The 22,143-nt window shown below is 40.8% G+C and overlaps 2 protein-coding genes across 2 annotated transcripts in view; one reads left to right on the forward strand and one right to left on the reverse strand.

Moving 5' to 3' along the window:
- The first annotated feature begins 134 nt into the window (after positions 1 to 134).
- LOC137169723 (N-lysine methyltransferase SMYD2-B-like) lies at positions 135 to 10,458 on the forward strand. Its single transcript, XM_067573044.1, has 12 exons — positions 135 to 345; positions 2,108 to 2,171; positions 3,197 to 3,307; positions 3,397 to 3,457; positions 5,361 to 5,485; positions 5,635 to 5,702; positions 6,383 to 6,485; positions 7,789 to 7,899; positions 8,034 to 8,154; positions 8,490 to 8,664; positions 9,474 to 9,582; positions 9,926 to 10,458. Exons 1-12 carry the CDS (start codon positions 176 to 178, stop codon positions 10,004 to 10,006), a joined length of 1,299 nt encoding a protein of 432 aa, XP_067429145.1. The 5' UTR covers positions 135 to 175; the 3' UTR covers positions 10,007 to 10,458.
- A 209-nt stretch (positions 10,459 to 10,667) lies between these two features.
- LOC137169722 (tyrosine-protein phosphatase non-receptor type 14-like) overlaps positions 10,668 to 22,143 on the reverse strand; it is a 38,283-nt gene continuing 26,807 nt past the window's right edge. The window contains exons 13-20 of the mRNA XM_067573043.1: positions 20,507 to 20,976; positions 19,085 to 20,410; positions 17,426 to 17,566; positions 15,945 to 16,163; positions 14,396 to 14,524; positions 13,916 to 14,150; positions 13,545 to 13,708; positions 10,668 to 12,773 (exon numbers count right to left, since the gene is read on the reverse strand). Coding sequence (XP_067429144.1) covers positions 12,645 to 12,773; positions 13,545 to 13,708; positions 13,916 to 14,150; positions 14,396 to 14,524; positions 15,945 to 16,163; positions 17,426 to 17,566; positions 19,085 to 20,410; positions 20,507 to 20,976 — 2,813 coding nt within the window. The 3' untranslated portion in view covers positions 10,668 to 12,644. The remainder of the gene's footprint in view (positions 12,774 to 13,544; positions 13,709 to 13,915; positions 14,151 to 14,395; positions 14,525 to 15,944; positions 16,164 to 17,425; positions 17,567 to 19,084; positions 20,411 to 20,506; positions 20,977 to 22,143) is intronic.

A 22,143-nucleotide genomic window follows, 5' to 3' on the forward strand; every position in this document is an offset into this window, starting at 1 on the left:
AAATCTGTGAAAAATAAAAACTTTTTGTTTGTTTGTATAAAACTGCGACTGTGCGAATTATGTGACTTTGGATGCCACTGTGAATTGGAGAGGGGGACGCCCTTAGGGTTGGGGTGCCACATCCCACCTCTGTTACAGTTCCCCATTTGGAGGAAGACAACGTGGAGGAGACACCATGACGGACATCATCAAGGGACTTGAGAGGTTTGACAGCCCGGGGAAAGGACGAGGTCTCCGCGTTACCACAGCCTTTAAAGTTGGAGAGCTCATCTTTTCCAGCCCGGCGTACTCTTATGTGCTGTCACTGAAGGAGAGAGGCGGCTACTGTGAGTTCTGCTTCACCAGGTAATTCACAAAGAGCGGTTGGGGTTTTGCATCCCGGCATGGTGAGACAGATTAACTATTATGCCTGATATGCTGTGGCCGAATATGCTGCCAGACCTCATTATATTTGATTAGTTTATCACTAGTTGTGAACACATCCAACTATAGTCTAACTAATCCATTTTATTTCAGACCTGACTGTCAGTTCATCACATCACTTCATTAGGGATGGAGTTACATTAACCATAAAACACAATACTCTTGGTCAATAAATGTCTCACCACAAAATCTATTTTTGTTATGTGGCTCATATTTCTGAATATAGGTTCTCTACTCTTCAACTCTAGATGCTGTTTTTATTAATGAAAGGGTCATAAATTTCATCCCTGAAAGCCTATTTTGCAGATACATATCATTTAATCCTATCTAGTCTCTCTAGTTCTCCTGATATAATTTCATATTTACACACAGCAGTAATAGTTTAATCATACATCCTGTTATTAACATGTCTTTCCCCTTATATAGTGATCTCCTCCCTCTGTCAGTATGTCAGTAGCTAATAATGTTTTTTGCACTGTATCCAACAACTTGGCATGGATGCAACTGCTACATTTGCATCTCTCTGCATCAACAGTACTGTAATGATAAATATACCGGTACCAGTACTGCAGCAGCAATTTACAATTAACATTGAGGTGCTTGTTGCATCCATATGAGCTCTTATTGATGTGAAATAAAAATAAAACTGCTATTAGTAGTGATGCTGCTGTTTTAATGACCATTCCTTTAATGGTGCTGGCTGATGAGCAAAGTTGTGGAAGTTGTGACCCTCAATTACCAAGTGACAAAAAGTAGGTGTTTTAAAAGTTCTACTTGACCCCATTTTTATTCTAAACCAATCCAATGTTACCATATCACTGTAAGATCATTTCAGATAACTAGACCTTTACCTTGTCACAGATCTGTGAAACATTTCAGCTGAAAAACACAATTTCTGGAGACAACAAGCTCCAGATTACAGCCACGGACTGTTTGAGCACACTCCAAGACCACCCTCAAATTTATTGGGATTAATGACAATCAGATCTTTTATAAAAGCTTGCTTTTACCCAATTCTCAGATCGGATTGCAAGAAATTTGCATCCTAAAATAACCTGTGCCCATAAGTCCTTGGTGACCTGCCCTGTTTTGCATGGGTCAGACTTGAACATGTTAAATCCGTCGCCATGGTAAATAACGATGTACGATGAAACGAACTGAACCTAACATCAGGTAGTGTGTGCCCAGCCTCTAGTCTGTCATGTTTTCCCATCAGTTAAACCCAGCACTAAGCAGCTTTTTGGACTTGGCGTGACAACCTAAACATCTCAAAATTATATGGGTATACTTTTGGACTACTTTACTGTTTCAGTGTGGTAGAGGGACAGCTGGTCCATCATAAGGTCAGCTCTATTAATACCCCAGAATGTTTTAAAGCCCTTCATTGCTATCAGTTACGACAGGCTACCAGCAACTGCTGCTTCTTGTCTGAGAATAACAGCGCAGGATGTTAAAATGTTCATATACACACTTAAGCACTCAATATGCATACATACAAACAAATTCATAAGATTTAAATCTGAAGTGTTTAGTCATCTCTGGCATGCCGGTTGACTTCCAATGGGCTCTGATGTCTGACGTTTCAGTGTTGTTTGTTTGTGAAGATCTTTCAGTAACTCCTGTATGATATGTTGTACATCATCCATAAGCTAATAAACTTTTTTTTTATGTGTATCATTTTTAGGAAAAAGAACCTGGCAAGATGTGGGAAGTGCAAGAAAGCCTTTTACTGCAATGTGAAATGCCAGGTATGAAACAACCAGTTGTTTTGTCAGTCCAACACTCTGGACCATAGTGAAATATCAGGATGATGGATAGATTGACGTAAAATTTTGTACTATTCATAGGCCTTAGACGATGACCCTGGCTTGACTCCTGATCCAGGTCCACCAACAGGTCAAATTTCATGTTTGTCACGGTTCATATAAGTACAGTATTTCCTTTACGTATTCTTAGGAAGGCTGAGACTACTCTGGCTTACCCAGATCATCCTTTGCTCAGGGAGTCTGAGTTACTTCCATCTGGTCGTCGCTTTACAGTTCCAGCTGTAAGGGCTAAAAGGTCTAAATCTTCCCTTGTTTCGGTGGCCATAAGCTTGTTGAACTCTTGCCACACTTCTTCCTGACTGGACTCTAGAAATGTTTCAGGCTCTGGGTGTGAAGTCACCTGGCTGCAAACCAAATTTTCCACATGGTGACAATAAATGATTGATTATAAACAAATGATGTAAGACTTCTCTATATGCTTCTGTTCCCTTCCCAGGTCAAAAAACATGTAGCTAAACTGGACTGAAGAGTCCAAATTGCTCATTGGCTGGTGTATGTTAGTGTAGTTCAATATGAATATCACATATGACATTTATATGATATATTAAGTCTGTTAAGTGGTGACATACAGTATATAACGAGGTATGCAAAGCAATTTGTTTGAAAGCAGCCGTATAAATAAAATTTTCCCTGACTTGACAAACCAAACCAGAGACAGGGACAGAGCAGTAAATTAATGGGTCAGATTGGATGTTGGAGCATTAGATTAACACGGTTGGAGTCACATTCCACCACGCTGCTTAACGCTACAGCTGGTAGCGTAGCTTCAGGACCATATATGCCAACCGTTGTGGCCTTTCGTTGTGGTGGAACGTAAACTGTAAATAGTTGGCTCTGCTCACATTTGAAATGTCTTTATGCAATTATACTGTATCTAATATTTGTGTGTGTGTGTGTGTGTGTGTATGTGTGTGTGTGTGTGTATGTGTGTGTGTGTATGTGTGTAGAAAGGGGACTGGGCCATGCACAAGCTCGAGTGTTCGGCAATGACTGCATTCAGAGAGAACTGGTGCCCGACAGAGACGACCCGCCTGGTGGCCCGAATCCTCGCCAAGAAGGTTAGACAGTTAAAAGCACACAATGTCCTGTTGGTGTGTTGTCTGGTACATACATGTAGTTCATTGAGGTGATTTCTGCTTTTTCACAGAAAGCACAGAAGGAACGATGTGTATCTGAGAAGATTTTGCCGATAGGAGAGATGCAATCACGTGAGTAATCGTTGCATCAACACACAAGCAGAAGCATGCAGAATGAAGTCTGTCAGTATAGAAAAAAAGTGAGAATTGTATACGTTAGGGCTACACGAATGATTATTTTCATTATTTTCAATCTGTCAATTATTTTCTCGATTAGTTGTTTGAATCTCATCTTGTTTTGTCCCCAACAACACTTAAAGATATTCAGTTTAATATCATAAGACTAAAGAAACCAAAAAATATTCACATTTAAGCTGGAACAAGACAATTTTTTGCATATGTCTTGAAAATGACTCAAAGCAATGAATCAATTATCAAAAAGTTGCCATTAATTTTCTGGCGACTAATCAATTAATCGCCTAATGGTTTTGTTCATAGAGTCTCTGTACTTCAGTCTTAAGTGTCCCTACATGTCTCTCTTTAAAAAGCAAAACCCATTCAGATTAGACTGAGAGAAACCGCTGTGGCCCCATCTATATATATCTATAGATATGGGTCATTAGACAACATAACAAGTGTAACAACTTAAATCGGAAGCAGGAGCACTTTAGACTGACACACACTGCATATGTGTCTGTAAGTCAAATTACTTACTTTTACTGACAGACTTTTAGAAAAGTATATTAATATATACAATATAGAAACTAGACAGAAAAAGTGCAGCTACACCTATTACCAGTCAGTATGAGCGTCTGATGAATGTCAATAAATTGACTCTGGTGTTACAGGTCAGGAGCAAGACACAAGCAGACACACACATATACACATTACACACACACAGTCTGGCAGATTATTACATGGTGTGGTGACAATGTGTTCCTGCCTTGGCATAGCAATAGAGACGAAGAAAGGAGAGCTGTTTATCCCCATCTATTTACAGTTGTAACAGATTAACTACATGTATGGACTAGAGCCCGACCAATATATCAGTCGGCCGATAGTATCCCAGATATGTCGGCGTTGGCGTATATGTTGTCTGATATGTGCCGATTTTTTTTAAAGTTATATAGGCAGCATTTTATGTAGATTTGATGCTTTTTCTTCATTCAAGTTATATGTGTATAGTTCTATTTGTGTTTTTTTTAATTTATAGTTATTTATAATTATTAAATTCCCAGTGTGTCAGTGCACTGATGTCATTTTGGACAATAAAGCTTATTGTTAAACTGTAAAATATCCTGCCACCATTACATACCTTTGTCAAAATTGTTTGATATTTGAGGGATCATTGCAAAAAAATGTGTATATATATATATATATATATATATATATATATATACACACACATACAGAATATCGGCTGATACATCTATAAGAATTTTTTACTCCCTAATATTGGTATCAGCATCAGCCCCAAAAATCCAGTATCAGTCGGGCTCTAATATGGACCCAATGAAAACCTGTCTAAACCATCAAGAAACATCAGAGGGACTGAATTTGACTAACTGTCCCTCTGTCTGTTATTTGGATATGTTGTCGCTCACATTTCTTATGGGTCTTCAAAACTAGTCTGTACTCACACTGTAAAGAGATGAGATGAGTAATGGTAATACACAACAGAAATTTAAAGATGAAATGTGCAATTTTTCTTATAGGTAACTCAAAATCGCTGAAGACGTTAGTATGCGGTCATAGTGCTGTTGAATGAAAAGTTTTGCACCAGTGTAATCTGGTCACTTACTGTATGCAGATAAGATTTCCCACAAATGACCGTACCCATGCTAGAGTTTAATTTGGGTGAAGGCACATGTACATTTGGTTGGCTGTTGCTGTTCCACTTCTTAATTTATACTGTCAAGAGGGGGAATCATAGTTTATAATAAGTGCAGCTACAGGATGCTGCTGGAAAAAAAGTTTTTTTTAAAAGCTACAATTGCTTAATCAAATCAAAATGTCTATCCTTCTCCTATAAAAGATGTGGAGGACGTAGATAACGAGAGAAGAGAGATGAACGAAACAGAAATAGCCAGACTGCATCGTTTTTACTCCAAACACTTGGAGTTGCCGGACCACAAAGACCTGCTCACACTCTTCTCACAGGTACCACACACATACACACAAACATACACACACACACACACACACACACACACAAACAACTGGTGATAACAATCACAATACAACAAGCAATGGATTTAATGTTGCTTTATGTTGTTTTCTTTCTCTCCTCTGTGTCCTTTATTCATCAGGTTACCTGTAATGGTTTCACTATAGAGGATGATGAACTGTCTCACATGGGTACTGCAGTCTACCCAGAGTAAGTAGGAAAACTCACACGCACATATTTTTCATCCAGCACTGTTTCAACAACACAGTAGAATCTCCCGTCCTGACACAGCTTCTGTTGTGGTTCTCTCTTGTCAGAATATAAATGTTTTTTGGAGGACAGCGTGATATTATTTCATGAAGAAGAAGTAACCAATCATATTTTCAAGGACAGCTTCATAGACAAGTCACATTACTACTGTATTTGTTTAGGTTTTAAAAGTCAGTTTTGGGCGCAACATGTTGCAAGTGACAGATCTCCAAAGAGGAGTCAACTCCAACAAGACAACTTTCCCTCTCCAGCTGGTCATTTGGTGGTAAGATCAGCTCCCTGCTGAGGCTGTTGAGTTTTAAAATTGGCTGTGTGAAGGTGAATTTGCCTGTCAGCCCCTTTTTGAGCTATTTCCAGCGTGCCACTCAGATAAAAGCAAGGTCGCAAACATACCTCAGGGACACTGAAGACCTCTCTATGAGTGCCATTGTAGCATAGTGCTAATACCGTCTAAAATTATACAGTAGCTGTTATGTCACTGTTATGTCATTACTGTGAGCAATTGTAAGTCAGCACTTTTCTCACTGCTGTTATTTCATCCATTATGCGAAAGAGAAAGCAGAATGAGGCATTTTTATTTTAATCTCCTCCCCTCTCTTGGTCTCTGTCTCTCCTCACAGTGTGGCATTGATAAACCACAGCTGTCTTCCCAGCGTCATAGTCACATATAATGGAACAGTGGCTGAGGTTCGGGCAGTGAAGGACATGAAGCCTGGAGATGAAGTGAGGAAAGCGGACAGCTGCCATTGAATCTTTTTTTTTTTTTTTTTTTCTGGTGTGTGTGGAGGAGGGCGCTATGTTTGTTACGAGAGGTCAAAGAAGGTGAAAGCGTGAGTGTCTGTTTGCAAGCTCAGTTTAGTTTGGTGATCAGCCCACAACCAAATCAAAGTAGGAAGTAACTTAAGTAACCCTAAAGAACAGTAAAGGTTTCTGTGTTTAAGTGGCACTGTGTGATGCCAATTTTTAATTTTCCTTTAATATATAGGAATCGACCAACTTGAATGTTTTTCTGCCAGTTTAAAAGAAAATTTTAAGCCATACCATATAACAAATGTTAGAGGTTTCCCCTGGAAATTTTCTAGTTCAGGCCTTGAAATAGACTTGACTAGTTGCAGTTCAAATTCAAACTCAAATTCAAATAAGCTTTATTGGCATGACAGATCAGAAATCTACATTGCCAAAGCAATACAGAAAATTATAAACATTGACAGATGATTAATAATTATACAGTAATATGTAAATATAAACAATAATATTAAATACAATATAATAAAATGATTTTTACAGATGTAATGATACAGAAACATTTACTACAGAGCTTATTTCTCTCAGATTATGACAAGACTTAATTTATTTTGCAGCTATTACTGCACATTGACTTTTCTCCCAACATAGATAGGACAGTTTCTGAAGATCAGGGAGGTGGATAAATTCAGGATATATAAGATTTATTTTTTCAAAGAAAACTTCTCTCAAATCTTTATATTTGTCACAGTATAATAGGAAAAGAGATTCTGTCTCAACTTCTCCTTTATGACAAAGTGAACACAGCCTGGCCTCCCTGGGGAGCCTGTTCTGCCTGTGACGGCCTGTTCTGTACTATTTCTCAGCACAGATGCTTTTGGATTCAAACTCTGCAGATAATATGGACGAGAAAGTAGCGTAAAAAATGAAATGGGTTAGAAACTTGACTTTGGGATTGTGTGATTGGAAGGCAAAGACAGGAAGTGTGAAGGCTTTGACATGAGCAGGGCATGACATCACTGCTGATGAACAGTATCAGTTCAGTGACAGTTTACTTATCAGTGTGTCAAGATAATGCTGTCGAAGAAGAGCAGTGTGTGAGTGTTTGAAGGGAGATGCAGCAGCTGATCAAAGAGGCAGCTGCGGTTATTTTCAAACCTTTAAACCTGTGATTTATGAGCTGTCTGGCAGAAAATCGGAGAAATGTCCATAAATGGAGAGTGTGTGTTAACTAGTATTCCCATGTGCTGTGTGTGTGTTTGTGTGTTATTTGCATCTCTAGGTGCTCATCAGCTACATAGACCTCCTCTACCCAACAGATGACCGCAACAACATGCTCAGAGAGTCTTATTACTTCACCTGTGACTGCCAGGAATGTAAAAGCAGGTCCAAAGTAAGAACCCATGAAAAAGTCATGAGTAAAGAAAGTTGGTATCAAACTAGCACTTGTCATACTACTGTCATTGTAATACACATGTAAAATTTAGAACCACCACTTGATGCTCGGTCTCCTGCCTTTTCCTACAGGACAAAATGAAGTTGAAAGTGCATAAGAGGAGTGACCCCATCGAGCCGGACGTTATCAACAATATGGTGCGCTACGCCAGGAAAACCGTCAGAGAGTTCCGGGTCCTCAAAAATAGCAAAAATATCCTTTAATAATAATAACAGTTTACTAAGTTTTTATAACGCCTGCCTATGAGCCTGATAGGTCAACAACTAAATCCGACTTTCCACTGATGTATTACACTCAGGATTTGGTAAATAATGATGATATTGGTGATTAATATACATTTACTCATTACATACGGTAAAGTTGTGTTTGATGATTCTAGAAAGGAAAAACTAACTTCCTCATTGCAGACTTGATAATACAGCAAAGCAGCTTCCCAGACTGTGAGGTATCTGGTTACATGATCAGAGGACATTTTGCATTTCTGTTTAACATCAACTTGTGTTGATGCAGCCTTGACTCTGTGGCACCCCCTAGTGAGTTGCTGGAGATGTGTGAACAGAGCCTGGAGGAGATGGGAACCGTGTTTCATGACTGCAACGTCTACATGCTCCACATGATGTACCAGGCCATGGGCATTTGTCACTACATGGGAGATTTAGAAGGCGCTGTCGGATACGGCGAGAAGGTCCTCAAACCTTACAGGTGCAATGAATAGTGAACTCCCAGAAATACATATCTCTCTACACACTCTCTAACCGTATTAGATTACCTGCAGGTCAGATATTAGATTATAGATTATACCAGTCTAAATGTGTAGGACTTTCATGGACCTGTTTTTGTTATTTTCTGAAATGGTTAATTCTTCCATTAAGTCAGTGATTTTGATGAGAATTCGACTGATCAACATTAGTAAAAATAGGAATTATAGAGTATGGATGTTAGGGTGTTCTCATATTGAAAATGTAACATCAGAATGCCACAGTGGACCTTTCATTGTGACTATATGTAAGTAAGTAGTAGCTGATTTTGCATTGCCTAATGGGAGATGTAGGATCCACTGTTTTTGGAGTTTGAACCATATTAAGGATGTGAAAGTCAGGATATCTTGGCCCCTAGTCATTCAATTTTGACCATTTTGTCTTAATATGTCTCCTGTGAGTCCCTCAACTTTGTGCAAATTCTACCATACAGATATATATATGTCATAAGAGTACTGTTGTGCCATTTTCTATCTTACTTCAATCTTACTTCTACTTGAGTAGGACATTCTTGTACTTGTTATTCCCCCGGGAGAGATTTGTGTCGATTTGAAAATTTATGGTGCTCCAACAGATTTAAAGCTGTTTTTTCAGTGTCTTTAAAATTGTGTTTCATGTTTTGCAGACCGTATAGGGAGAAATTAGGGTTCTTGGGTTTCCTTGTGAAAAACAGTGTTTTCACTTTGCTCGTTAAAAGCAAAAATGTATGCGTTTCAGTAAAATAACATATGTAAAAATTTCTGTCCAATGCAGCCAGCTGTATCCCACCTATTCTTTGAATGTGTCCTCCATGTACCTGAAGCTGGGCAGACTTTATATGGCACTGGATAAGCCCTCGATGGGCCTCAGCGCTCTCAAGAAGGTAACATATCCTACAGAACACATCATTACAGCTGGGTATTGTTCGATTTTTTTTTCTTAACTCATGCCTGAATTTCCGTACTGATACCAAAATGTTTTCCAATACCTTACTTGATACCTCATTTTTTCATTTAAAAAAGGAGCCATCCTCTCAAATGTTAAATAGTCTAAACACAACCAGCCACGTAAGAATCTTGCCTTAACAAAATATGGTCTGAAATTGACAAAATTTTGAATTAAATAAGAAATGTCTGATTAAGGAATAGGAAGGAACATTAACCAGGCCTAGAAATCATGCACACTCATTTACATGTTGTAAAAATGGTATTTGTGTGTGTTCACAGGCACTGGCCATAATGGAAGTGGCTCACGGGAAGGATCACTTCTATCTGACAGAGTTGCGCAAAGAGGTGGCACAAAAATGAAGAGAGAGCAAAGAACTAATGTAACATGGGTGATCCCTATGGACTGCATGCACTCCTTTGATTAGGAGCTTTACAGAACTATAGGCACTTTCTACTATTTTTGCTATTGAAACAAAGATAGAGAACATTCATGGTTTAATGCAGCTATTTATTTTTGACTTAACTTTCAGCTTTTTCCTGTTATGGATACAACAACTTTAGTTTGTTGCATGCATAATAATTTTGTAGCATGAATTTAATGTTCAACTGTGTTTGAAAATCTGTCATTTTGAAAGGTGCTTTTGAGAAGCTCTTTTTCAAGTTATGAATGTTTTCCTGTTTTGTTTTGGCTTGTGACTGACACGTCAGCTGGACCTGTCATCCATTAGTGTCGAGTTGTTTACATATGTATGCGAGGGGTCAACGCAAGAAAATCCCTGTCCACCAATCAGGACAGTGGCTTTGCCACCAGGGGCCTATTAAAACAGCAGATTGTGCCATTTCACAATGAAGGGCTGGGATAGAGTGCTGTGTTTGCATTAACACCTTGTGTGACTGCTCTGTGCTAATTAATGTCATCAGCACTGTGAGGTGAGAGAAAACCTCTCCAACACACACGGCATTAACAGAAAAAAGAAAAAGATTTTAAAATTCCTAAATGAATGATGAAATGGCCACAGTCTTAAAGAAAATAAGGCTTTATTGCATAATAAGCAAGTACGACAGTTTCATACATGTCTGGGGAGAGAAAAACAACAGACTTGATGCACTGAAAACGCATATACAAAACATATGTACACATACTTTGAAAGGTATTTGGGAGTTTTGCCAAAAACAAATGAAGGGGGAAAAAATTAAATATAAACAAACAGTGGAATGCCGTGTGAGAAAATACTGTCACAAAGAGAACAGAAGTGCAACAAAACACTTATATGTCAAGAGAGCATAAAGCTTATACTTATCTGAGAATATATACATTGAAATATAAAAATGCATGCATAGTTAATTATGTTGCGGTATTTTTCGGGTACCAAGTCAAAAAAAAAAAAGAAATTATATAAAACATTTGTAGAAATCCTTTCTCACATGCCCATTACTGTATGTACAAAAGTTACTTTGGACATGACTGGCTTTGCATCATGGATCATTCAGAAAAATAAAACAGTATATTTAACGTAACATGTAAAAGGAGATTCTTCAGAGTGTCACTTTATAAACAGGATTTAGGAACATGGCAACACAGTCATCTTTTGGGTTTGGATCAGATTGTTAGAAATGGACAGAAAGACAGTTGTGTCACTTTGATACCATTTTCCTTCAAAAACAAAACCAAGACATCAGCATTCTCTTACCTGAGCGTTATGTTAAATGATTTGAAATGTTTAAGTTGTTCTTATGACAAAACACAGACTATTAAATACTGATTCAAATATTTCATCTTAGGAGGTAAAAATGGAATTTAGTTTACCAAACTCATCCAAAACCCTAAAACAAGGAGAGATATATCAGCCAGGCAGCTTCTCCTTGTTACATATTTCAATAAGGCACAATGATACAGTATATACAGCGTTTGCTGTATAAGGACACAGTTCTCCATTGAATGCACATGTAAACAGTGAAATCTCTGATTCCAATTCATTGGACTGAATGCTGTTTATAGTTTTGAAACGCTTTTGGGTAAGAGATGTGGTGGACGCTTTTTGATCACAAGAAACTGTGACTGAAGATTGAAATAAGTAATTGTTGAAATGTACTTTGAGTGTGTGTGCATGTGTAAGAGGGATCTTACTAGAAATGTATCAAATAAGGCAACTTCAGAAGGAAAATGGGAGCAATCCTTATGATATTCACAAGGAAGGTTATACAGAAAAAAATTGTAAAAAGTAAGACAAGTTCAAAAGGTGAAATAAAAAGGATTTACATGCTTGTCAATACTCCATTCAATGGCAAAGGTGACCACAATCTGAGAGAAATAAATAAAAAAAAACATTTTTAACAATGTTGAAGTAAATATTTGCTGTATTAATCACTCTGTTAAAAATAAAAGGACCATTTTAGAACAGTGATTTCAAGAATACTTTTGTCGGGCAAACTCTTTCAGAGTATAGAGTATACTAATAATACTGCTGCCACCTACTGTTCATACAGCATTGTGCCATTTCTAATAATGGCTGAATAATGAGAAATGTAGCAGGCAAGAAAATTGTCCAAACTGTAACTGAGATTCTGATTTCTCAAGACATAGACAGACAAACACATTCATGCCTGCGGGCAAGACAAGCTGCTTATTCACCTGACCTGCATGGGGAAAATGCACAAATGTGCACGCTCCACATAGAAGGACCAGGTCCAAGATTAAAACCCAGGGGGGAAAAAATTTAATAACTTGATTGGGAGAAATGGTTGCCAATTTCTATACAGGCCTAAACAAATCCTTTCCTCCCTTGAGGTGAGTTTATACATGAATCCACCGGAATTTCCAAAACCATAAACTGCCACATAGACAACTCAATGTAAAAACTGAGTTGCTTCTGACTCTGCATCTGCTTCCAACCAGCTATTAGTTATACTGGATCTGTCATACAGTCCTTACACTTATTTTAAGTACCATTGTTGACATCTACTGCGTCATGTAAGGTCAAAGGGCAGGAGCCCGGGCTCAGATGAGGCGGGAGTTTTTAAGGAATTGGATGAGGACCTGGTAGACAAACTTGTACTGCAAGATAGTCTGCACCATCAGCATCCTCTGCTGCCTCAGCTCTGACAACATGGTGGGAACCTCCATGGGCTGAAGAAGAAAAGTGGAAAAAGGAGCAAAGTGAATAATAATTTACCAGCAGGGGTATGAACTGTAAAATGTATTCTGTTACCATTAACATAACCTAACTTCAGGCACATTTCATATTGTGTATTATTATTTAGCTGTCTTACTCTGTACAGTAACAAAGTCATGTCTGCTGGCTAATAAAAAGACAAATATATTGCAAAACACAGACTGAAAGTCTTTCATTAACTTGTCTCCTCTACCTTCATACATTAGCATTTTTCTCACTTCAGAGGCTTCACTAGGAGGAATCTATTTTGGTCAGTCTACAAAGGTGAACAACATGCTTTCACCATTTCTTTATTCATCCAATTCAGTCTCTTCTAAAGTCACAAGTTCTTCATCAACATATCAGGTGCTTACTAATTTTAGCAAGCCTCTAGCAAAAAAAACAGATTGTCCAGCTAAAAGGTTGAACCTGGTTACACATTTGCTGCAACGCAATGCATCATGTGGCCAATCGAATACATGTAAGTGCGCATTCCTGGTAGACTGCTTTGTAACATGAACACTGGATTTATACTGTTTACCTTGTGAACATTGCGATAAAATGATTGTTGGAGTGAAAACTTTCCAAAGCTATAAAATCCTCTCCCTCATAATATTATTAAGTGCTGCCCAGTGTCAGGTATCCTACCAATACCTGAAGCAAAACACCCCCACCAACACTTTTTTTTTTTTTTTAAACAGTGCTGTTTCCAGTCTAAATGCCCTGTAAGCCCAATGTCCACCCACCTCATTGTGCTCCAGGCAGCTGATCATGAGCTCAGTAAGGATGACCACTCCGGTGCGACCCACCCCGGCGCTACAGTGCACCACCACAGGAGGATTGAGGCTCTTTGAGGTGTCCAGCATGGAGTTGGTGTGTCTCCTCACAGACTGGATTTCCTCAAGGTAGGCTGCAGGAGAGAATGAGTGGACAGAAAGGAGAAGATGCAGTTAAGATGTTGGGATTGTGTCTAGCTGACTGTTTTAGTTGTTCAGCATCTTGTTTCTTTAATTAGACATGAAAGAATGAGGGAACATTAATTGTTTCATCATTTATGTTTTGAAATTATTTATGTACAGATCGAAAATTTTAAAAAAGTAAAGCTGGTAATACTTACAGAGGAATCCCTGGACATATTCAGGACAGCCCTGCTCAGGCCAGTCAGTGTACTGCAGGTGCCAGACCGTCCTCTCCTGGCCAGACAGCAGGTGTTTGACCTTTAACCCTGTGGTGGCGTAGCAGCCTGAGTCGGTGCGAAATTTGGTTGTCACCTTGAATTTGCCGTGAGTGGCCGAGTTGTGTTTAGAGCCCAGTTTGGGCCAGTAGCGGTGACTCTTGGACCTGCCGCCCTCCTGGAATGAAGAGAGGATGAAGATGGATTGGTGAGTTGATAGAAGGACAAAAAATGGAGAGCAGATGAAGGAAAAAAGATTATGAGATAAGCTTGTACATAAACACAAACGCAAAGACAGAAAAATGCACACTCTCACTTTCATGCTATTTTTCACACACAGACAGACGCCAGCTGTCGGTCCCAGAAAAATATCAACATCTGCGAGTGCCATGTGTGTGCATATGTGTGTGTGTGTGTGTGTACCTCCTCGGCTGTAACCATGGCGATGACGTTGACCCCTTGCTCCCAGACCATCTGCCAGAAGTCGGCACAGGTGCTGGCGAGAGGACCCTGGGTGGCAATGTAGTGCCACTCCTCCCCTCTGATCATCACCTGGGAAAACACACACACACAAACACATAAAGAATCAATTAGTGGAAATTATAGTGACTGCAGTGGAAACAAGAATCTGACTAAACATGTGTAAACATACAAATTCACTTTATTACTAACAAGCTAAATCTAAACCAAATATGAATGAAAACTCACACGTAAACCAGAAATGAATACATTTGTAATTTAAAATATATTCAATGTCAAAAGCTCGGTAATCACATCCACCACTGGAGGGCAGTATGAACACCTCTTCTACACTGTGACCCTTTTCTCTCATTTAAAAACTCAACAGCTCCTCTCCAGCTTTCTTCTGCTTTCCCTCATTAACAATCATAGGGCCACACACAGGCCTGAAACCATTTTCAACAACCTCTAACCACATAGACTTTGGAGTGCCATTACATAAGGAGCATGTCCCAGCTGATTCCTCAGACCACCTCGTGACTGTAAACACTGTATTAAGAGATGGATGGGGAATAAACAAGGCCTTTTGTTCTGCGGCAGCTACCTTAAATGACGGGGGAAGTAAGAGGGTTACACCGTGATAGGCAGCGATTCAGTGTGGTGATCGCACTCACGCTCTGGACTGCAATTAGGCACACACACACACACACACACACACGAAATGCAAACTCATGCGGACATACACAAGCCTGAGCGCACACACACACTGCTTTGCAACTGGGAATGAATAGAGGGCTAGTGAGAGCAGCTCAGGTTGACTTAAGAGGGTTTGGAGTTTGGACCACATTCCTTGGGAATTCCACAAGCTCTGTGAGCTTAAAGGCACAAACAGCCTTCAATAGTTGCCTTTCATCCTTTCCTCCGAGCCGTTCCCTGCTTAGAAATGACCACAACAAAGACTAGCGGAAAGCTGAATGTATCACGTTTTTGCTCTTCGGTTTAATATATGATGTATGATGTGGGTGTTGCGAAGCATTTCAGACTGTCGACTGTGTACAAATAACCCTGAATCTTATTAAACGCTTTGTGAAATATTTTATTACTAAATAAGACTTGTGTGCCTGTCAGAATTATTGGTTTTCTTTATGTAAGTTCACATTGAAAATTGACAGATTAAGTCAAATCCAGGATGTCATGTTGGCATAGTTAAGACTGTATGAGCCACTGGAACAGATATAATGTTGTATGAAGTTATGGATGGATCAATTGTTCCTTTTAAGCTAAATTAACCATTTAAAAACCCTTTGGATTGTATGTCACAAAGCTGAGAAAGGGCTGTTTTTCTTAGTTCAGGAAAAGCAATCATACCCTAAAAAAGAAACATCTTTCATGAGCAAACACAGAGAAAGTGTCAAATCAATTACATAAGATCACAGAAAGATATGAGCAATAATCATCCCCAAAATGCATTTATACACTTTTTGATATTTTACCCATGACCCCATGAGCGCACCTTGATATGCGAGGCATTGATGTAGCCTGTGTTGTTCTCCTTGTTGGGTACAAGTTCAACCCGATTTTGTTCATACGGAACGACGTCACGGAAACGGTTGCGCTCTGTGTTTTCAGGCAGGGTTGCCGTGGTGAGAACACAGTCTGCCCTCTTCTTGAGCACCTGCTCATACTCAGTGAAGACTCGTTCCTCTTCCAGCTTCAACTCCAAGGTCTTACACTGAGACAGAGAGGAAGAGAAAGAGAGAGGAGAAGGAGGAGGGGGGGGGGAGAGTTAGTCATTGAATTCCAAGCAACACATCATTCAGAGGTTTCTCTTTCAGTCCCCCAAAGGGGCTTTTATTCGTTTACATTCTACTATACAAGAGACTATTCAGACCAGCGGATTCCAGAAATCTCATTATAATATACGTTCACATTTCTAAACTCTGGTCATCACTCACAGCTGAATACAGACTTTAATATCAAAGAATTCAAAGCATGTATAATGCACCAACACAGCTGTGAAAAGAGCAGAATATGCAGTGGTGGTTGTCTGTGGTATTCATCCTGGAGGGGGTAAGTGTTTATTAGGCCGGTCATGTTTGAGAGGGCAGCATCTCTGTCTCTCTCTCTCTCTCTCTCTTTTTATCACTCTTTCTCTGTGGCTCACTCGCTCTCTCTCTCGGGTCACATTCTTAACATACTAGCAGGCCCAGAGGCGATAAGCACCACCATGCCACGCGTTCCACAGCCCACTTAGGGCTTGCCCCCGTTAGCTTAGCAACAGTCGGGACAAAGGCTGGGTTTCACACCTCCATACTCATTAGTGAACAAATAGGCCATATTTGGGAGACTGAATGCATTAAATTAATGTGATCATGTGAAACTGTGTTTGAGTTTTATGGTGACCACCGTCATACAAGCTTTCCATGCCAGTGCCAATAGGTGAGAAAGCTGATGGTTTAAAGATCCTATCTGTAAAGCTCCAATCATAAAAAGTAAAATATGGGTTTGAAGACATTTTAAATTCTTCAATTGAATTAAAATTCAATTCTTCTTCATCTGCTATTCTATTTAGCTGTATAATCATGGTGTGATTGTATTTGCAGTCTGAAATTGTTTGTTTACATAATTTTTGGACAATTGTGAGTGAAATAGTACTACAAAAGGTATGTTTTGTATCTCTTGTATTGTAAAATAAGAATTTATGTGAATAAATATAAATTTTGCAGCATAATGGATCACAGAAGACTTAGGCAGGGTAAAATAACTGTAATGTAATTGCAGCAAAACAGAGACTGTAAATTATTTTAACCATAACATCATTTTTAAAGCTATTTATGAATCATTCATACATATTGTCTTGCTGAAATACAAACAAAAACAGACATTTGCTAAATCCTACTTCTAAATACCTCATGATATGCAGTAACATACACAAAATCTTCAAGACTCGAGCAACTAGACATACAGTTTCTACAGTAGGACGGATCATCTTACCCGTTCGTCTGTAGCAGCCTTGGCACCTTCCTCCCCGGGACACTCTGGGACAGGCATTCGGGCTACGTAGAGGCCGTTGAGGGCGGCCATCATCAGCGGTCTCTTCATGGAGTCCACTGACATCTTCTGCCTTTCCAGCGTCTTCAAAAGAGAGGAAAATCCCGGTGTCGAGGTTACAGGTACCGGCAGCATTGCAAGACTAGCTGACCTGCTGTGGCCTGAGTACAGCATGTCTATGTGTGCATTGTGCGTTTGCAGAAGTGGGTGGAGAGAATTTGACGTGCATGTCCACGTGTATATGTGTGTGTGTGTGTGTGTGTGCGTCCTGTTTGTAGGCCAAACCTGGTCATCCCCCTTGTATTCTGTCCAAAGGTGTGAACTAACAAGACCCGCATACAAAGCCTATTAACAGTAGACTTGCAGCTTCTTACCCACCTCACTTCAAACCTCAACTTAGTTTTGATCCTTTCATCCTCGTTTTATCCTTCCTCATATCTTTCATCCCTTTGTTTATTCCCACCTACCTCTTCAGTCTTCTTTTCTTTACAGAGCACACACTCCTGTCACCCCCGTCTCTATTTTTTTTTTAACCACGCTAGCCAAACTCTGACCCACATTGCATGGTCCCTCCTTCCTCCGAGGATTACCTCTCCTAATCTCCGATGCTATTAAACCTCCAGGACAGCTCCACCCTTCCCCTCTCCAACTCCTTCAGTGGGGCAGTCAAAACAACAGCTTGGGGGTCACTAGGGGTAGCCTCTATGTATGAAATAAACCAGCTGGTATGAATGAGGGCTATTAGCATCTGAGTTTCTTTGGACTCCTGAGTTATGGACAGGAGTAACAAAAACTTATTTAGGGGAATTCTGTGGGCTTGAATCACATCGTAAACACACGACCACATCAGGTCAATCTTGAATAGAGATTTATCGCTTCTAAGTGAGGCGATTATATGATTTAACTTATACCTGGACTCTGGTGCTGTATTAAATGTTTACGCCTTAACAGAGAGCTGACCTACACATGCACACCCAACCCAGAGCATAATCTGTAGGATTTATTGGGGGTTTTAGCTGCCTGGGGGGACTCAGAGCCTAGTGCTACCCTCTCAAGTGCTGAACCCCGGATTACTGCTAATCAGGAGCTATGAAACTAGCTAGCAAACAACAGGATGCAATTTTAACTGGACCAGTATGGTGATTTTTGTTTTGTTTTTTGGTTTTGTCCAGTACAGAATAATGTTCTTTTTGGTTTACTTTAGTTCTATCTCATGATGTGATTGTGATTTAACTTCTTGTTTAGAGATTGAGTACATAGTTAGAGTTATACAACATGACATGATCAAGCCTGTTACTGACACTGACATATGTTTATGTTGATGTGTTCCTTAGAGATACAATTAAATATAATTAATGCTTACATACGGTAATATTTGTATATAAATAGTAGTGCTGTGACTAAAAATTACGATCATTATCAATTAAACTGTTGATTATGTTACTATTTGTGTGTCGACAGTGTGCATATCCAACCCTAGTTGGGTACAGGAACAATTAATATTGCTGTTGAATAATTTCCTCATGTGATAAATAGCATGTATTAATATAAAATTTGTTGACATTGGCTAAAATTAAATCATAAAAAAATAGAATGTCTTACCCTCTGAGCAATTTCCCTCTCCACTATGCTGTCCTCCAAGGAGAACATCTCCGACACTGGCCTCTCTTTGAGCGGCTCCTTCCTCACCCTCTCCTTCACACTGGTCAGGTCCGGTTCTGAAATAGATGGGCCTAAAACGGCTCCATTCACCCCACCCTGGTCCCCTCTGGTCAGTGTCCCACCAGCACTTGCACCACCACCACCTCCAGGCCCGCAACCACCCTGGCTGTGCCCGGGTTTGAGTGCCCGGCCCTGGGCCTGGCTTGGGTCCATTGGTCCCTGGTTGCCCTGTGGTCCTTGATTATGGTTGCGGTGGTGGGTGTGGTTGTGATTGTGGGTGTGGGCACGAATCTGAGCATTGCTAGGAGGTCTGGGAGGACCAGGGTACTCTGGAGGGGGTTTGTTGGGCAGCTTAGCCAGAGCAGCCTGTAGCTGAGCACTGATGCTGATTTCCTCATTGAGACCTGGGATTTGAACATCCAACTCAGGACTCTCCTCTTCCTCCTCCTCTTCTTCTTCACTCTCACTGCTGTGGATCAGCATGGTAGCATTGGAGAGAGTCTTTTGATGCTGGTAGGCCACAGGCCCCGGTGGCGTTACAGACGTTTCTTGTGCTTTCTGGGCAGGCATCTGCATAGGCAACTCTTTTGGCTGCTGAGGTGGAGGTTGGGGTTGTGGCTGAGGGGTTTGGGGCTGAGGCTGAGGCTGAGGCTGAGACATGGACTGAGGCTGAGGGGGCATCACATGTTCTCTGAGTGTATTCCTCCGATGAAGCGGAGCATTCATGCCCTTCATCACCATGCCCTCCATCCCACCTCCTACTCCTCTCATGCTGCTGATCACCTCCATGCTGTGTCTCTTACCCAGGGTGGAGCGGTGTTTAGCAGCAGCAGTTAACGGTTCACTAACCTCCTGCAGGGATTGGTGCACCACGGCTGAGCTGTCCGGCTGGAAGGTCTTGACTGACAGCTGTACCATGCGGGTAACCAGCTCTGGACTGCTGCCCCCGATGCAGCGGTGACGGTGGCTGGCCAGGTCCGGTGTGCTGGTGGCCGGGCGGAAGGAGCTGGAAGGGTAAGGTGGAGGAGGCCGTGACATGTGGTTTCTCAGCATGTTAGCTGTAGCTGCATAGCTTCCCGCGTTTGCCCCCTGTTGTTTGGTATTTGCCAGCTCAGGTGTGCTGACAGTGTGAGAGATTGAGCTTCCTACACCTCCACCACCACCGCTGCCTCCACCTCCATTAATGCAGGGTGAATGACAGGGCCCCTGGCTGCTGGCTGGTCCTCCCTGATGGGGGCCATGGGACACTGGCTTACTGTAGCTGATCTGCAAGGCAGATGTCACAAAGAAACAGTATGAAATGCAGTGATGAGCAAGAAACAAACAGGTGTAGTAAAATATATTCAGAGCATCCACCTATACCTGTGGGGCATAAGGTCCTGGGCTGGGCCCAAGGCCATGATAAGGGGCCCTCTCCCTCATCTCTGGCTGGCTGTACACCAGAGCCTCAGGCTGGCGGTAAGCACAGGCATTACTGATGTTCAGACTACGCAGCGATTGGCTGTGGAGGTCATGATGAGCTGGGAGCATGCGCCGCTTCTGCCGCATGACAGCATCGTACTCGGGCGTGGGTCGGTAGGACGGAGCAATGATGGCGCTGTGGCGGTGACTCGGGATGTAGTCCGGGCGCATGAGCTCACTGCCAGGGATGCTGAGGTTGGAGGACATGGGCGAGGGTGGGACGAAAGTCTGGGAATGATTGAGGGAGCTCAGGCTGGGGCTGCTGTACATGCTTCCATTGGGCACAGTGCCATTACGAAAGGGAAAGTCCACCGGGCAGTGGTCCAGACTGGTCTCTGACTTGTAGTAGGGGTCGTCATGGAAGATGCTGTCTAAAGAGCACAAGAGGGAGGAAGAAAGAATCAAAGAGGAGCAAAACCCTAAATGGCAAAGAGCTTTCATTTATGTGCTAAATCCATTTATAGATCCCCTCCGGGCATGTTTTAGGACATGTACTCTGCTTTGAACATGTAATTTGACATGTTTTTTCTTTAAAACAAGTTGAATTAACAAGTAAAAAACTCCTAAAAGCACAAATCCTTCTTCCTCATTGAAAAATCTAGAAACTATGAATATATACATAATATACAGTATATATACACTCCACAGCTCTGCCATAAATTCTACATTTACAAAGCTTATACATTTTCAATTTTGTTGACATTGTCAGAAAGGTGATAATTCTATTTCATGTTTATTGAAGTCGTAATGGGTGGTGGTGATGTACTGGAGTGCATTATATTGAAAAGTGTTCCTAATATTTTGCTCACCTCATGTATATTAATGGAGTCGACAATATCTTAGAAACACCATTCAATTCACCACCCACAACCACCTCAATAATAAAGATAAACTAGAATTATCACCTTTCTGACAATGTCAACAAAAACTGAAAATGTATAAGCTTTGTAAAATGTAGAAGTTACTGCAGAGCTGTTGTATTGGATCGCACAGTTGTTTTCTTTTTACAGATTTGAAATATTTTCTTCCCACTAAAACAAAGTGGTGTGCGTGTTTGTTCAACAAATCGAGCATTCTCTCTCGTGTGAAACTATCTCAAGCCCACAAGCGGGCAGACGTGCATAATCTAAGTCCACACAAACAGAATGTGATGCTGCGATGCCTGAGGTCTCACTCCAGAATGATCTCACACCCACGCATAGTAGCACACCCAGAATGTTTTTCCACTCACTCTGTTTTACTGTCAAGCCGACATGAGTGAAGCTCTTTGGATTATAAGGCGGGGTGAGTGTGTGAACAAGTCAATGAAAGAGCGAAGCACAGATGAGGTCACTGCTCAGCGCCCCAAACATTGGGCTCTAATTGGCTGGGAGATTGTTAAAGTACAAATGAGCTCTCTTAGTCACACGACTGATGGGAAGGACACAATTAGCTCCATTCAAATGCTTCACTTATTATCAGGGAGGGTGACATCTTAAATCATAGAGGTTAAAGCAGTGAGCTGGAGGGGTTGAAGCTTAGTCTGAATGCGTTTGTCT

The sequence above is a fragment of the Thunnus thynnus genome, chromosome 18, assembly GCF_963924715.1.
Source record: "Thunnus thynnus chromosome 18, fThuThy2.1, whole genome shotgun sequence".
Taxonomy (NCBI): Eukaryota; Metazoa; Chordata; class Actinopteri; order Scombriformes; family Scombridae; genus Thunnus; species Thunnus thynnus.